Here is a 17411-nt window from a genome sequence, read left to right as displayed (position 1 = left end):
TGTCTGCTCAGCTGCCTGTCTCCACCCCTCATGCTAGTTTGGATGAATGTTTCTTCTTTAACTCTTTGGTTGTCAGACTTCCATACAGTTTGATTTTCTGGCAGTTCTGGTCATATTTTGTTTTTAAATTTGTTATTGTCCTTCTTTTGGTTGTGCAAGGAGGCAAAGTATATCTGCCTATGGGTCCATCTTGGCTGGCAGTCTTAGGGTTTCGTTTTTTTACTTTCATGCTTCCCTCCTAGTCATGGCCTCCTAATCTTGCCCCCAAAGAATAATCACTAGTATAGATTAGTTTTGTCTACTTCTTACTTAATTTTATCTATAAATCCTAGTTCAGTTGGATTTATTTTAGTATAAGGAATGAGATAGGGAAATGAACTTTTCTTAAAAGGCTAGTTGTTTGACCTAGGGTCCTTTATTGAACAGGTCTTTTTCCCATCCTTTTTTCCCTATTTATTTGAAGCACATTACAGTATGTTTCTGGACATAGTATTGTTTCTTTTATTAGCCTGTTTGTTTATGAATATACTGGTACTATGTTTTTTGAATTATTATAGCTTTGGACATGTTTTGTTATTCAGCAGCTATACTCTCCCTTTATTACTCTTTTCCCAGTTTTTTCTGAATTTTTGTCATATTGCTTTCTCTCTCACTCACACACACACTTTTGATGTATCATTCATTTTAAGTTACTTTGAGCCATTAGGACCCTCCCTCCTTATATATTATCATGCATCTCCTAAAAATAAGACCATTTTTCAACATAACTGTAATACCATTATCATCTCTAAAAAATTTAACAGCAATTCCACTGTAGAATTTAGCATTTGGTCTATTACTGCCCAAGTTGTCTTCGGAATATCTTTTATACTTGTTTTTTTTCTGCTGAACATGGAACAAGTTCACATGTGGCATTTGGTGATTGTTGTTTTACTTTTCAGACGTTTTTAGTCTAGAATAGACCCCTCACCCCCAACACAAGTTTACTGAGATACAATATAATTAACATACAACATTGTATAGTTTTCTTAAAAAAATACTGATTTTTTTTTGAAGTTGTTGGGTGGAATGTCCTTCATTCTAGATTTTTTTGATATATATTGTTTATTCCTTAATCCCAACTATTTCTGGTGAAATGGAAGTTACCCAAAGGCTTGATGAGGTTTTGGTTAAAATTTTTCTCATAAGCATACCTCACAGCAATGCTGTGTCCTTGCACTTGCATCACATCAGAGAGCACATAATTTCAGGTTGTGCCGCTGTTAGTGATGCTGAGTTTGGTCATCTGGTTAAGGTAGAAGCTTCATTTTAAAGGTACTTTATCTTTTTTGTATTTCGTAAATAATTTCTGGGGTGCTTCTTTGGCTACAAAAATTCTGTTCCCTAAATTCCTTTCACCCTGAAAGCCTCTGTCATGTTTTCTTCTAACCACCAGCTACGTCCCCCAATCCCCAAGAGTAATCATCAGTATGTTTAAGTTTTACGTGCTTCTTATATTTCTGTAAATGAAATCATATAGTATATTGATATACACTTGTCTTGCTTCTTTTGCTTAACTTTATGAAATTTTTTCATGTGGTTACCTATGGGTATATTTTCTTCATTTTCATTTTGTGAATATGCCCCAATTTATCCTATTGTCTTTGTGTAGTTTCTTATGTGGCTGTTGGGAATAGTACTGCTATGAACATTCTTGTATATTTGACTTTGTTTTTTATTTATTCAGTGTGTTATTATTTTAGTTACTGTCCTTATTGATGCTCACGTTATCCCAAATATGACCAAATCATGTGTTTTTGATATGGCCCCATTAATCTTGGAATACTTGCCTGCGTTGCCGCATACAAGGACTCCTTAGTCTTATCTTGTGTTTTTCCTGCCCGAGACTTGAAATCAGCTATTTTTCAAGGATCCCTACTTTCTTTTAATGGGGATACCAAGATCTGGGTGCTAGGAATATGCTCATTGCCACTGGGTATCATTGTGGTTAGGCTCTTTCAGAATACAGAGCTAAAAATATATTTAAAAGGAAAGTTTGTTCATTGTATTCTTTCAGTTTTTTAATGTCATAAGTTGTCATGTAATTTTTCACTATTTAAAGATCTTTGAGTCCTGGCTGGGTAGCTGATTGTTAGTGTGTCATTCCAATACTCCAAAGTTGCAGGTTCGATCCCTAGTCAGGGTATAAGAAGCAACCACTGGATGTATCAGTAAGGGGAAAAACAAAATCAGTGTTTCTTTCTCTCTTTCTCCCCCCTTCCCCTCTCTGTCTAAAATCAGTAAATTAAAAAAGTTAGTAATAGTTAAAAAAAGGGAATCTTTAAAAATATAAATTGAAGCTATGAATGTTAAGTTTCCCATCAGAGAAACATTTGTTCATCTTTTATAAGTTTCTCTATTATTACCAAAGAAATGCATGTTCATTGTAGAAATACAAATAAGCAAGAAGGAAATAACAATTAGGTATAATTAGAACCACTTGTAGGATTTTGGTGTCTATCCTATTCCTTATGAATGAATATACCATTGTTTTTCATTATTCCATATTTGTGAATTTGCCTATTTGCTAAAATTTGTCACCCCAAAATCAATACTCATGGTGCTATCACAGTCATTTGCAAATATGTGCACAGAAGCAAAAGATTTGAGTCACCCCAATGTATATGTTCAGCTGGGGTTGAATAAGGCAGTGGTCTGCCTTCTTGTTTTCACTTTCATACTATAAAGTTCCTTTTTGTGGGCTGTTAATCCTGTGTTTTTCACATTTTTGTTCTTTTTGATGGTGATTTTGATGCTTAAAGTAGCCCCTAAGCATAGTGCTGAAATACTCTCTCATGTTCTCAAGAGAAGGAAGTCTGTGATATACCTGATAGAGAAAATGTGTGTATTAAAAAATGTGTGTAAATGTCATTCAGGCATGAGTAACTTAAAACAAGGCTACATATTGATAAGCTGGTAAACATGTGGCCAGAGGTTCATAGGAACCTCACCCTGTATTTCCCCTAGGAACAGCGGTTGAGTATTCACTAATTTAGTGTTGGCCTCAACTTTATAAAACGTAACTGCCACATATAATGAAAATTGACTATTTTAGTAGGCAAATGGGGTCATGAGAAAGATTGTTTTTCATTGATGAAATAGATTGTGAGAATATTTGACTCTCCTTTGTTTTCCTTAGGACAACAGCGTTCTCGAATGCTAGCTACTCTTTTTAAGGATGAAAGGTGCCAGCAACTTGCTGCTTATGGGATCCTAGAGAAAATGTACCTGGATAGGATCATCAGAGGAAATCAACTTCAGGAATTTGCTGCCATGCTGATGCCGCACCAAAAAGCAACTACAGCTGATGGTAATGATCATGTCTTACAAGTATGTGGTAGTCACTATTTAGGTACATGCTAGTGGAAAGTATGTTAAATTTTAAGCATCTTGATATCTTTATGTAATATTTTAAGTTAACACTTGTTTAGAAAAAGATTATTGACTGAAGATGAGTATCATATACATATAGGGATTTGAAGTATAAAAATAGTCCTATTGGGCAGTATTTTGTGGAATTATGCATTTTGGGGAAACTGTAGGGGAAGTAAAATTATAGACTAGGCTTATAGTGCCTGTTTTTTTAAAAAACTCAAACCATTTGATAAGTACCTCAATTAATATTAAACATTAGTTCATTTAATAATTATCCAGTCTAATTTTAGATGTATACCAAAGTTTGGCATGGTAGCTTGCCTAAGGTTATTCAGGGTGAAATTGTTTCCAATAAGAACAGAACTTGGTGTCATGTTTCCTCATTAAGGGATGTATTAGCTTAAGTCAAACTGCCTTTGCCAGGGAAGAAATTTTTAATAGATGCTTGTTCATAACATCAGTTATTTTATAGGTTTTTAAAAAATAATTTACAAGCTTATTCTTTTTTTAAGCATTATTTTTTTGATTATGCTATTACAGTTGTCCCAATTTTTTTCTTCCCTTTGTCCCCCTCTGTCCAGTACCCCCTCATCCTCCAGCATCCCCTCTTCCCCCCCCAATCCCCCCTCCTTAGTTCATGTCCATGGGTGTACATACAAGTTCTTCGGCTTCTCTATTTCCTATACTATTCTTAACCTCCCCCTGTCTATTTTATGCTTACCAATTATGCTTCTTATTCCTTGTACACCCCTCCCATTCTCCCCCCCCCCCCCCCCCCCCCCCCCCTCCCCACTGATAACTCTCCATGTGATCTCCATTTCTGTGCTTCTGTTCCTGTTCTAGCTGTTTGCTTAGTTTGTTTTTTTAGGTTTAGTTGTTGATAGTTATGAGTTTATTGTCATTTTATTGTTCATAGTTTTTGATCTTCTTTTTCATAGATAAGTCCCTTTAACATTTTATGTAATAAGGGTTTGGTGATGATGAACTCCTTTAACTTTACCTTATCTGGGAAGGACTTTCTCTGCCCTTCCATTATAAGTGATAGCTTTGCTGGATAGAGTAATCTTGGATGTAGGTCCTTGTCTTTCATGACTTTGAATACTTCTTGCCAGCCCCTTCTTCTCTGTAATGTTTCTTTTGAGAAATCAGCAGATAGTCTTATGGGAACTCCTTTGTAGGTAACTGTCTCCGTTTATCTTGCCAGCTTTAAGATTCTCTCCTTATCTTTAATCTTGGGTAATTCAATTATAAGATGTCTTAGTGTGTTCCTCCTTGGGTCCAATTTCTTTGAGACTCTCTGGGCTTCCTGGACTTCCTGGAAGTCTTATTTCCTTGGCCAGGTTGGGGAAGTTCTCCTTCATTATTTGTTCAAGTAAGTTTTCAATTTCTTGCTCTTCTTCTTCTCCTTCTGACACCTGTATGGTTTGGATGTTGGAACATTTAAATTTGTCCCAGAGGTTCCTCAGCCTCTCCTCATTTTTTTGAATTTCTGTTTCTTCATCCTCTTCCAGCTGGATATTTATTTCTTCCTTTGGTTCGAAGTCGTTGGTTTGAGTCCCAGTTTCCTTCCCTTCACTGTTTGTTCACTGTATATTTTGTTTTATTTCACTTTGTGTAGCCTTCATATTTTCCTCCATTTTGCAACCAAGCTCAATCATTTCTGTGAGCATTCTGATTACCAATGTTTTGAACTGTGCATCTGATAGGTTGTCTATCTCGTTGTTGCTTAGCTCTTTTTCTGGAGTTTTGATCTGTTCTTTCACTTGGGCCATATTTCTTTGACTTGGTGCACCCCTTACATTGTAAGGGGTGGAGCCTTAGATGTTTGCCAGGGCGGGGGCAACCCTCTTTGCTGCCTTGTGGCTCTGTCTGTCGGGGAGGGGTCAGAGAGGGAACAATGCTTCTGGCTCGCTCTACTCTAGCACCACTTTCCAAGAGACTCTCCTGTGAGACTGGGAGTTTCTCTGGCATTCACAACCCCCACAGTATTTTACAGCTAGAGGTTTTGAGTCTTTAGTTTCTTGATCATCCAGCCCCTCCTCACCTGCATTGTCAGCTACCTTCCCGTGGGTGCTGTCCGTCTCTACGCCTCCTACTGGTCTGGATGAATGTTTCTTTAACTCCTTGTTTGTCAGAGTTCCATGAAGTTTGCTATTCTGGCAGTTCTGGTTGTTTTTTTTTTTTTTTTTTTTTTTAAATTGGTTGTTATCCTTGTTTTGGTTGCAAGAGGAAGCAAAGCATTTCTACCTACACCTCCATCTTGGTTGGAAGTCTTGTTTTACAGGTTTAAAGTAGTGTATAAGAATAACACACATGATAAAAATGTAGACATGCACCATCAGAAATGTAGAAAAGATTAAAATAAACATGAAGATCTGTTAGACTTATTGCTTTGGATTTACTGTCATCCTATTAAAGAGAATTTATCTGTAAAGAGTCATTTTTATAGGATTTGGCTGAAAAAATGTACAGTTCACCCAATCTTACTTCCCTGAGTTAAACCAGATCAGTGAAGGGATTTGATTGACCTTCTATTGAATTTTTTCATTTAATTTTACTTTAAGAAAGAAACCAGTTGGAGCATTTGATATCTTGCTCCCTGGCATATGTCATCATTTTGGCTCAAATATGCTCTAATAAAAATTCTCTACAGGAAAAAAGAAAATAAGGAAACTAGTTGATTTCTTTTTTTGAAGATTTTATTTATTTATTTTCAGAGAGAAGGGAAGGGAGAAAGGAAGAGAGAGAAAGAAACATCAACGTGAGAAACATTGATCAGTTGCCTTTTGTATGTGCCAAACTGGGGGCTGAACCTATAACCCAGGCATGTGCCCTGACTGGGAATTACCCAGTGACCTTTCACTTTGCCGGATGGTGCCCAACCAATGAGCCACACCAGTCAGGGCACGAAACCGGTTGATTCCTATATTTCTGACTAAAGGAAATATTTTTTCTATAGGCTATTCTTCATGCAATCTTGAGGAAATATTCCTTTTCTTAGGATTAGTTGTGATTATCCTGAGCAGTTGGATAAACGAACTGGTTCTCTTAATTTGGTTGGCTGCGAGAAAGCTTAAAATTAACTTGTAGTCCTCCTGTAAATGGTGTGTGTTTTGATTGTTGCTACTCTTGTTCTTTTGTACTTTTTTAAAAATAAAATTTATTGGGGTGACATTGGTTAATAAGCTTATGTAAGTTTCAAGTGTACAATAGCATAATACATCATTTATATATTGCATTGTGTGCTCATCACCTCTTTTTTTACTTTTAAATGCTCTTCTGTGCATTTTTCTAAGCAGCTTTAAATTTTTTGCAAGATGTCTGACAAACAAGTTAAAAGCCAGATGAATAAGAAAGTTTCAATAATTGATATAATTGAGCTTCTGATATGACTTTGCGCTTTCTGGCCATGAAAAGAAAAAAAGAGAAAAGATATAATCAGATATTTTTTTTCTAAAAAGAGGAATACTCACTAGATTCTGAGAATGAAAATGATTCTCAAATTTGTCACATGGGACTATATACCTAGGGCAGATGTTTTGTCTTCCTCCTTTTTCATTTTAGACTTGCTTTCCTTGTTTATTTTTCTTGAACATTTTTGTTTACTGTCATTACAACCCTAGGGTAGCAATCCTTTTTTTTTTTTTACGTTCATTATTATTTTGTATTGTTTTTTTTCAGGTTAACAATCTTGAGACACAGTATATTCCCAGAGTTGTAGAACATTACTACTAATCTACTTTCTGCTCTAGAGACTTGCCTATTTTGGATATTTCACATAAATGGAATCATGTATATGAGGGGGTCACCCCCAAAGGATGGAATTTATTTGTAAAAAATTGTATATTTATTCTTACATGTTTAAACTTCAGTCAGCTTCAAAGTACTCTGTTTGATGATATTTTATCTGCTGCTCAAAACAGTTTTTGAACTTGTCGATTTTGATGTCCTTTCTTTCTGCCACTTTTTGCTGTACTTCTTCCACATTGGCAACTTGTTTCCTTTTGAGGAGTTTTTTCATCTAGGGAAACAAAAGAAGTTGTTCCCAGTGAGATTGGATGAGTAGGGAGAGTGGGGCACAGAGCACATGTGTTTTTGGTAAAAAACTGCTGAACACTCAGCATGATGTGGGCAGGTGAACTTGTAAATCAACCATCATGAAATGGGCAAACATGTTGAAAGATTCTTCAAAAAAAATTTACTGAAGCCGAATGCAGCCTCTCAAAACAATGCCAGCTGGTACACTGATACAGATGGGTTAGTAGAGCATTCACCTAGCAGGGGAAGCCTGTACTTCAAGGGGTCCCTTCCAGAAGATAATTCCATTTTTTGGGGGGGATTCCCCCTCATATGTGTGGCCTTTTGTGACTGCTTTTATTTAACATGGCATTTCCAAGGCTCATCCATGTTGTAGCATGTATCAGTACTCCATTCCCTTCTATTGCTGAGTAATATTCTATTATATGAATGCACCACATTTTATTTCTTTATCAGTTGATAGACATTTAGGTTGCTTTTTACTTTCTTGGCTATAAATAATGCTGCTATGAACATTCATATAAAAGTCTTTGTATGGACATACGTTTTTAACTTTCTTGAATATATACCTAGGAGTGGAGTTAGGGGGTCATGGTAACTCTGTTCAGTCTTTCGTGGAGCTGCCAGATTGTTTTCCAGAGAGGCTGCTCCAATTTACATTCCTGCCAGCAGTGAGGGTTTCTGTTTTTTTGTATTCTTTGCCACAATTGTTGTTATCTGTGTTTTTGATTTACCCATCCTACTGGGTAGTAAGTGGTATCAATTTGCATTTCCTTGAGGGCTAATGATGATGTTGAGCACCCTTTTCTGTGTCTTTAGAGAATTGTCTATTCAGATCATTTGCCTACTTTTAAGTTGGGTTATATGTCCTTTTATTATTGAATTGGAAGAATTCTTTATATATTCTAGATCTGATCCTTATCAGATAAATTATTTGCAGTTCACTCATTGTTGGTTGTTTCTTCACTTTTTTGATGGTGTCTTTTGAAACACAAAAATTTTAAATTTTGTCGGTCTAATTTATCTCTTTTTTTCTTCTATGGCTTATGCTTTCAGTATTATATCTAAGAAACCATTACCTAATCCAAGGTCATGAATATTCTGTTTTCTTCTATAAGTTTTCCAGTTGGAACTCTTACATTTAGGTCTTTGATTCATTTTGAGTTCATTTTTGCATATAGTGTAAGATAGGTCCTTTATATGGATAGCCAGTTTGTTGCAGTACCATTTGTTGAAAAAGACTATTATTTTCTCATTTAGTTGTCCTAGCATACTTGTTGACAATCAGTTGACCCTAAATGTGAGTTTATTCTGGATTCTAAATTCTATCCCACTGTCTGTATGCCTGTGCTCATGCCAGTACCACACTGTCTTGGATGCTGTATCTTTGTGGTAAGTTTTAAAATCAGGAAATATGTCTCCCAGCTTTGTTCTTTTTGAAGATTGTTTTGGCTCTTCTTGATCCCTTGAATTTCCATATGAATTTTAATATCAGCATGTAATTTTTTGCAAAGATGCCAGCTGGGATTTTGATAGGGCTTACATTGATTTCTAGAACAATTTGGGGAGTATTGTTATCTTAACAATATCAAATCTTTCATATTTTCCCATTTATTTAGGTCTTTATATTTGGAAGTTGCTAAGAAAAAAGATTTTAAAAGTTTATGTCATAAAAAAAAACTTGTTGCTATGCGAGGTGATGGATCTTACCAAAAATTATTATGGTACTCATTTTGCAACATATATGTATATTAACTCATTATGTTGTACACCTTGAACTAATACAGTGTTATATATCAGTTAAATCTCAATAAAACTGTAAAGAAAGAAAAAAGAATTGGATAAGCCCAGCAGTCTTAACACCTTCAGGGTCAGTGGTCAGGTGTTAAGGTGTTCTTAACACCTTAGGTCCAAAACTTTGTCAGGCCCTGTATTACCTCATGTAAGAGAAGATGCTATACCTTACCTCTCATGAAGGGTTAGCTTCTTCCTACATTCTGCATATTCTTGACATTTGCCTCAGAATAAGGTGCTTGTGGAGTCCCCAAAAGAATGAAGATATTTCTGTTGAGCTATATGTATTGACTTCATTAAGCTTGCAGAATAGGTTGTATGGCTGTTTTGCTGCTTTTTGCTAATAAAAGTTAGCTTATAGCAAGAAAAGATAAGTTACAAATCTGCTAGCTAGCCTAAGGTAGCAAACCCTCAAACCCAAAAGGTTAAATCTATTCAGCTAGTTAATAATTACTTACCAGTCACCCATTTTCTAAATATGTTATTTGTACTTAATTGTATATTATTCAAGCTGTATCAAATAAGGCATTTGTGTTATAGTTAAAGTTTTGATGCGCCCTTGCTGGTGTGGCTCAGTGGATTGAGTGCTGGCCTGGGAACCAAAGGGTCGCTGGTTTGATTCCCAGTCAGGGCACATGCTTGGCTGTGGGCCAGGTCCCCAGTTGGGGGTGTGCAACAGGCAACCAATTGGTATCTCTCTCACACGTGGATGTTTCCCTTCCTGTCTTTCTCCCTCCCTTCCCTTCTCTCTAAAAATAAACAGATCTTTAAAAAAAAAATAAAATTTTGATGGGAATAAAGACTGATTATAATTTATTACATGTTTAGAAATTTCAGAATAGAGAATGCATCTTTTAAGAGTATAAAACTAGGTTCAAACTTATGACTATCTTATTTGTTTATTTAAGGTTCTAGCATCTTGGACAGAGCTGTTATTGAGCACAATTTGTTGTCTGCAAGCAAATTATATAATAATATTACCTTTGAAGAACTTGGAGCTCTTTTAGAGATTCCTGCAGCTAAGGTATTTTCTTGTTTCCAATAAATGAAAAGGAAGTTAAGAGGCTAAACTTGATGTAATGAGAAAAAAAACATATGATTGTTAGATATTGGCAACTACAACAAAAATACATATAAAAAGCCTCAGATAAATTGAAATAAATTATTTGAATGTTAAAAGAGTATTGTAGTGGAATTGTCATTGTTTTTGTTTATATTTTATGATAAAGTAACTTAGAGTGGAAATCTTAAAAGGTTCCCAGGTTATGATACCCATTTTGTGAGAATATCCGTGCTTAGAATCTTTAAATTTCATAGTGTTTTCTGATTTCTGATTAACTGAAGATTTTGATAGGTGTATTATTACTTCTATTTTCTGCCCTAGATTGGTTAAATATTTCTTCTCTTTGAGAGATTGACTATGGTAATACACCCTGCTTGTCTATTACAACTTCTGTTTGTTATAAGCTAAGAAATTGACTGAGTTATCAGAGAATTTCATTCTTTGTAATGACAAGGGTTTACTTGGCTATGTACAAATCCCAACAAAGTACCAGTAGTATTGAGACAGTGTATCAGGTATCATTAACAAAACATTCTCTTCATTTTATAATATTTTTTAAAAACTTTATTTACTTTTAGAGAGAGAGAGAAACATCTATTGGTTGCCTTCACACACCCCTAACTGGGGACCTAGCCTGTAACCCAGGCATGTGCCCTGACTGGGAATTGAACTGGCGATCTTTCGGTTTGCAGGCTAGCACTCAATCCACTGAGCCACACCAGCCAGGGCCATACTTTTAATCTAAATAATAGTAAAAGCAAGTAATTAACCTTACATGTGTCTAACTTGCAAAACTTAAAGTCATGTCCTTATGGGTCACATCCCCTTTTATGTGTTAGTGCGATTTTAAGTTAGGGTTTTCTAACACAATTCCTTTACATGTACATATTTGGTACACAATAAAGGAACTGGAACAATTTGGGAACCAAGGCTTAGGTACTATTAAAAGAGGCTTTCTTCTTAGGCTTTGAGGTATGACCCCTTTATGAGGTTAAGGGAAGTGAATATATTTTTAACAATAAATCCTAGTCACAGTCTATTTAGAAGTGATTTACAATTGATTGTGAAGATGGTCAGATTTACTAAAAATGACTAGGTCACAACTCAGTTTTCTTACACATAGTAAACATGAAATAATGTCTTCAGGAGCTAGGTAGAAGATCCTTTTGCTCCCCTTTAATTGTTTTTTAAACCCTTCTAATTCTCTCTTAAATTTGAACATCTATATCTCTTTTCAATTTTTTTCTTTAGAAATAATTAGTTTCTTAAAGAGTTTTTGGGTGATAAACACTGGGAAGCTTGAAATGAAATAAAATGAGAAAAACTAGGATTTTTGTTTTTTTTGAGGTGTGGATCCCAGTGAGAAAAAACCCTGTTAGTTTGATTTCAAGCAGAGATAAACATTGGTAAGAGGGCTAGTTCTTGGCCAAAATCTCACAAGCAAAATATATGCCAGTTAATTTAAAATAATGATAATGGATTGTACCCAGAAAGAATTGGGGCAGTATAATAGGAAGATTTACAAGATTGACTCTTGTAATGAATGGCATATAAATACATTTGTCAGCTGAGTGATGAATAGCTAAACCAAGAGCTTTTGTTTGGCTTATCATATGTGAATATGTTAGATATGATAGTGTGAGAATGTATTATTGTTTTTATTTCAACAGGCAGAAAAGATAGCATCACAAATGATAACAGAAGGACGTATGAATGGATTTATTGATCAGATTGATGGAATAGTTCATTTTGAAAGTAAGAAGTTTTGCTTGTTTCTGTCATAATGAAATGTCAGTGAGGTGTTGTGTATTTATGATTAAAACATGTTGAACAATTTCCTTTGACCTAGAACCTTACTACTAGGATAGACTTATTACCCAAATCAATAATTTAAAATACATTTTTTGTGAACTTCTATTCATTGATCTACTTAATGCAGCATTTTCTATGCTGTGGAAAAATTTGAAACTGGAATTGTCATCAGTTCATTCATTTACTCATCAAACATTTATTGAACACATGCCATGCAGGGGGAAGGAAGAAATGACTGCTGCATTTCCTATTTAGCAGCTCATTAAACTAATGGAGGCAGGCAGGCAAGTAGATCTCTTGACTTTCTCATTTCCTAAAACCTCCTCAGCCCCTATTCCTCCGTCATTTATACTATGGACTTTGCTGTGCCCAGAATCATTCCACGTGTAAAATTTTAATTTGAAATATCCCACTCTGAGCATAACCGTTTTCCTCTCTTTTAAGTGGTCTTTTTCAGCTACTTCCACTTCAACTTTTACTTGACTGCATTGAAGCTGCTCATGTGTTGACTCTTTCACCTTTTTCTGGTTAGCCCAGCCCTTTTTTATCTTAAACGCTCTTTCTATCCAGCTTGGATTCTGATTCATTATTTCATTCCTCTTTTACAGATGCACTTGTCTGTTAACTTTTTGTTCCAGTTGTCCAGCAAAACTTCACCTTGAGTGAACCCATTCTCCATCTTTCCCATGCCTGTACTTGAGAGCTAACTGATGATGAAGAGTCAGAGCACCAGACAAACTGACCACCACAGCAAATTCAAGGTCAAGGGTCCTCAGCACTAGCTGGGCTTCTTGCTTTTTGGTTTTTTTTTTTAGTCTACTCTTTTTCCTACTCTGCGATGATTATTTCAGATTTTATTTTTCTTAAAACTCTGACTCTTCTTCCTCTCTCTCAGCAGAAACCCTTGTTTCATATTTCACAGAAGAAAAAAAGCTGTCAGTGTGAGATTATCTTCTTCATAAGATTCTTAAACTTGTAAATGTTAAATATAAATTCAATTCTGTATTTTTCTTCCTTCATGTTATACTGGAGATGGTTTCTGTCTCCCTTTCCAGTTTTCCACTTGTGTTTCGGATCTCTTCTCTGCAGTTGCCATTATCCCTCCTCCCTAAAACAAACAAACATTTTTAGGAACCTGAGCTTAGCAGTTATTTTTTGTTTTCATCCTCTTTCTGTTGGCTTCTTTCCATCAGTTTTAAACATACTTGGGTTTTAACAAATTCTTTTACCTGTCAGGCTAATCTTGACTTTTCCACATATAAATAGTGTTGATCATTTACTCCCTTTTGATACCTCCCTCTCCACTCCCATCATCCTGATTTCTATCGTCTCCTCCACTTTACTCTCCTGCTTTCTTTTCTACTCTCCAGGTATTCTTCCTAGTCATCTTTGTAGATTCTTCAGGCCCTTTAAATTTAAATATTGAGGCTGCTTGGGGCTTATGTCTCAGCCTTTTCTCCTCACTCTACTATGTTTCCCGAGGCAATCTCATCTATTCCCATTAATTCAGTTACCATCTCTATGCAGGCAATATTTACATATACTTTTCTAGAGTAAATCTCTCTTCTGAGTCCCACATGCAGTGATTCTTATTGATTACCAGTTGTTTCTCACATGGCTGCGTCGTGGGCCTCTCAGAATGAAGACATCCCCAACTGAATTCATTCTCTTTCCTTTCTGCCTGCCTCCCACACCACCAGCCAATCCACTAGCCATCTAGAAACCACGGTGTTCACTTTCTCCAGCATTCCTTATCCTTCATTTTTTCTCTTTGCTGGTCAGAATCATTTCAATTTTATCTCCTAGGTGTATCTGGAATCCACAAACTTTCCTTTATTTCTTTCTTATCGTCACTAGCTTATTCTGAACCCCCATAACCTCTTCTGGGCTTGAGAAATAGGCCCTAACTTTTCCCCCCATATCTGTAATTGCTCCTTTCTAATCTAGCTGCTCTAGTATAGCCAGAGTATTGCAATCTTTTAAAAATGCAAACAGAAAAAAAAATTTAAATTGTTATTCTCTTTCGTAAGACTCTAATGAGTGGCTTCCCATTCCTTATGGCATAAAGTTCTGAAAGGCTCCAAAAGGTTCTCCATATGTGTTTAGTTTTCTCTTTCCAGTCCAGCCATACAGGTCTTTTTGGGCTTTTTCCCCCCAGTGTTGTAAATTCTTTCCCACATCAAATATTTTGAAACATTCACTCCTTTCCACCGGTTACCAAGTCTCTCCATCCGGTTACCAAGTAGACAAATTAATGTATACCAACTTGTTAGAATATGGAATATTTTTCTAATTTTCTTAGATTTAAAAAATTACAATGATATATATGCTCATTATAACAAATAAAGCATTATAAGAATAAATAAAGGAAGAGTTCATAATATATTTTACTTCTACTTCCATTCCTCTAATTTCAGCTCCCTGCCATAACTAATATTAGGCTACAGTCTTGTGTGTCTTTTACATGCTTATACAGATGAGTAAAAACAGAAATTTTTTTAAGTTGCATTGTAAAGCAAATAATGTTCTGCAAATTGTTTTTAAAAATTAATGCATGTTAGACGTGTTTTTAAGTCAGTAGATATAAATCTCATTTATTTGTTTTAGCATTTGTATAGTATTTCATGTATTTCAGCTATGTGTTGATGGACATTGACTTGGTTTTCTTGTGCATATTTTTGTATATTGGTACACTTAGTTCTGTAGACCAGTGTCTAAAAAGTTGTCAAAGGATATATGTATTTTGATTCTTAATAGCTGCTATTTGTTTTCTGGAATGATGTAGCCATTTATACTTACGCTAATATGAGGGAATGAGATCTTCAACAACTAGATATTATTCCTCTTTTGTATTTTGCAAATTAGTATATTCTTGTTTTATTGTGCATTTTTTTTGGCACTGGTGAAGTTTAGTATCATTTCATGTATTGGCCTTTAGTATTTTCTCTTCTATGAATTGATGTTACTTTTTCCTGTTTTCTTCCTCCCACACCTCTCCCAATATCAGTTTGCTGTAGCTTTTGGTTTAATGATAATTTTAACTCTGTGTTTATTATATGTGTTACAGATATTTTTCTTGTTCTGTCAGTTGTGTTTCTGTAGGGTAATAGCATACCATAAACACATTTAAAAACTTTTTTGTAGCCAAATATGTCCATTATTAATTTTATAGCTTTTGAGTCTCCTGTATTGAATAAGAAGGTCTCCTAAACCTTGGGATAAAACTAATATTTTCCTAAAATTCAATCTGTCTACAGCTCATTTTTGTGTATAATTTTAAGCTATGGTCTAGTTGTTTTTTAAAAGATGGATTGCCAATTATGCAAGTATCATTTATTAAATACTTTTCTGATTTTTGATACACACACACACACACGATTCTACATAACATATTTGGATCTATTTTTGTACCCTATTTAGTTCTACTTATCTGTAAGAATATGGAAATAAAGTTATTGTAAATTTTACTATTCATAAAGCAACTCTGAACCTTTCCCTATTTTTTTAATCAAGTTGTAATTGACATAACTTAAAATTAATCATTTTAAATGAACAATTCAGGTTCACTTAGTATGTTCACAGTGTTGTGTAACCAACCATCTCTACCTAGTTCCAAAACATTTTCATCTCTCCAAAAGGAATCTCCATGCCCACTTAGCAGTTCCTCCTCCCTCTCACCAGCCAGCCCATGGCAACCATTAGTCTGTATTCTGTCTTTGTGGATTTACCAATTCTGGATATTTCATATACATGGAATAATATAATACGTGACCCTTTGGCTTCTCTTACTTAACATGATGTTTCCAAGTTCCATTCATGTTGTAGCATGTAGTCAGTAGTTCATTCCTTTATAAGGCTGGATAATATTGCATTGTATAGATATACAACAATCCTGCCACTGTTCTTTATTTTCAAAATTATAATGTTCTGCTTAGAAAACAAAACAAAGAAAAGGGGGATTGTCTTTGTAATCTCTTTAAATTTACACATGAATGGAAAAGGACTGATAAACATTTTATGTTCTTGATGAAGATTCATAGTTTTTTCTTCATTAATTCTGTGCCCATTTTTTGTAAAGTTTGGTATTATTTTAAATGTAACCCTCCTCTGTAATTTTCATTTCTCACCAGATATTGCTTGTATAGAGAAAAATGGCTGGATTCACGATGAGTTGTTAGTTTTTTGTTTTGTTTGTTTTGGGTGTAAATAGGAAAATATTTATTCTTCAGAGTCAAGTTGAGACAGCCTTGGATATATAAATAGATTTACTCTGCCCAGTAGATGGCAGTGTCTTATGAGTTATTGGTGACGAGACAGCTTCAGCGAGGCCTTCTTGTAATTGTGGTTGTGATTGGTTTTATTTTGTTTTCATGAATAAAAATAGTCTGTGTGTACATATCTTTTTGTTTTATACTTTGTGCCAGTGATTTAGGTAGTTTTCTTAACTATTACTTAATTAGCTTAATTTTATTAGCCAAGGTTTTTGAGTAAACTTTAAAATATGTAAATACTTTTGTATTTATATTTTAAGTTATATTTGCTATGAATGCAAAGGAGTAATTTCAACTTTTTATATTATTTTTTTTTTCTTTAGCACGAGAAGCCCTGCCAACATGGGACAAACAGATCCAGTCTCTTTGTTTCCAAGTGAATAACCTTTTGGAGAAAATTAGTCAGACAGCACCAGAATGGACAGCACAAGCCATGGAAGCCCAGATGGCCCAGTGACCCAGTGCAGAACTTCTGTGCGCACTACGCCTTTTCCCATGTTGTACAGATTAATTTCACTATCTCCAAAACATTTGCATATATATTTCAATCCCTTTTATGCTGGATTCCACTTAAAGAAGACATTATTAGAGCAGGACATATAAACATTTAAAAATATGTAGTTCCCATATATTCAGGGTCTCTGTGTATCAAACTAACTCAGATGTTTTGAAAGCTTTTACTTTAAACAGAGTAAGTGAAATATCTGTGGCTAAAAAGTTTGGGATTTGTGATAACTTTGTAGTCATGTGAAACTTAAGTGCTTTGTGCCTCTCCAAACATGGTTGTTCTAATAAATGGAGAAGTGAGCCAAATAAAAGTAGTACTTTGTTTTTAATTAGTGAACAGTGTTTTTTTTTTTCATTTTTCCTTTTTCCTTTCAGTTAAGCAGATAATTATACCATATGCTAGAAATGCAAAGATAAGCCATACTGCCTCTTCTCCAGGCATTCACAATCACAGCCAATAGATAATGAGTGTAGTGCTTATATATAATTGTACCACGTACTGGTACATTTAG

At 34.9% G+C, this 17411-nt stretch overlaps 1 protein-coding gene across 3 annotated transcripts in view; it reads left to right on the top strand.

Moving 5' to 3' along the window:
* COPS4 (COP9 signalosome subunit 4) overlaps positions 1-17210 on the top strand; it is a 46120-nt gene extending 28910 nt beyond the window's left edge. The window contains exons 7-10 of one of the 3 annotated variants that reach the window (XR_008530691.1): positions 3179-3369; positions 10155-10270; positions 11980-12064; positions 16716-16756. Coding sequence is in view for 2 of the 3 variants with exons in the window: in XM_054591803.1 (XP_054447778.1) it covers positions 3179-3349; positions 10155-10270; positions 11980-12064; positions 16716-16849 (506 nt within the window). In the remaining variant the exon portion in view is untranslated. Of the gene's footprint in view, positions 1-3178; positions 3370-10154; positions 10271-11979; positions 12065-16715 lie in introns of all 3 variants that reach the window. The other 2 variants (XM_054591803.1, XM_054591804.1) reach the window with 2 other exon arrangements.
* The last annotated feature ends 201 nt before the right edge of the window (positions 17211-17411 follow it).

The sequence above is a fragment of the Pteronotus mesoamericanus genome, unplaced genomic scaffold (assembly GCF_021234165.1).
Source record: "Pteronotus mesoamericanus isolate MK-2021 breed Mesoamerican mustached bat unplaced genomic scaffold, CSHL_Meso_final scaffold_232, whole genome shotgun sequence".
In the NCBI taxonomy this organism is placed as follows: domain Eukaryota; kingdom Metazoa; phylum Chordata; class Mammalia; order Chiroptera; family Mormoopidae; genus Pteronotus; species Pteronotus mesoamericanus.
The sequence above is the reverse complement of the archived record's forward strand: the minus strand, read 5'-3'. Positions and strand labels throughout refer to the sequence as shown.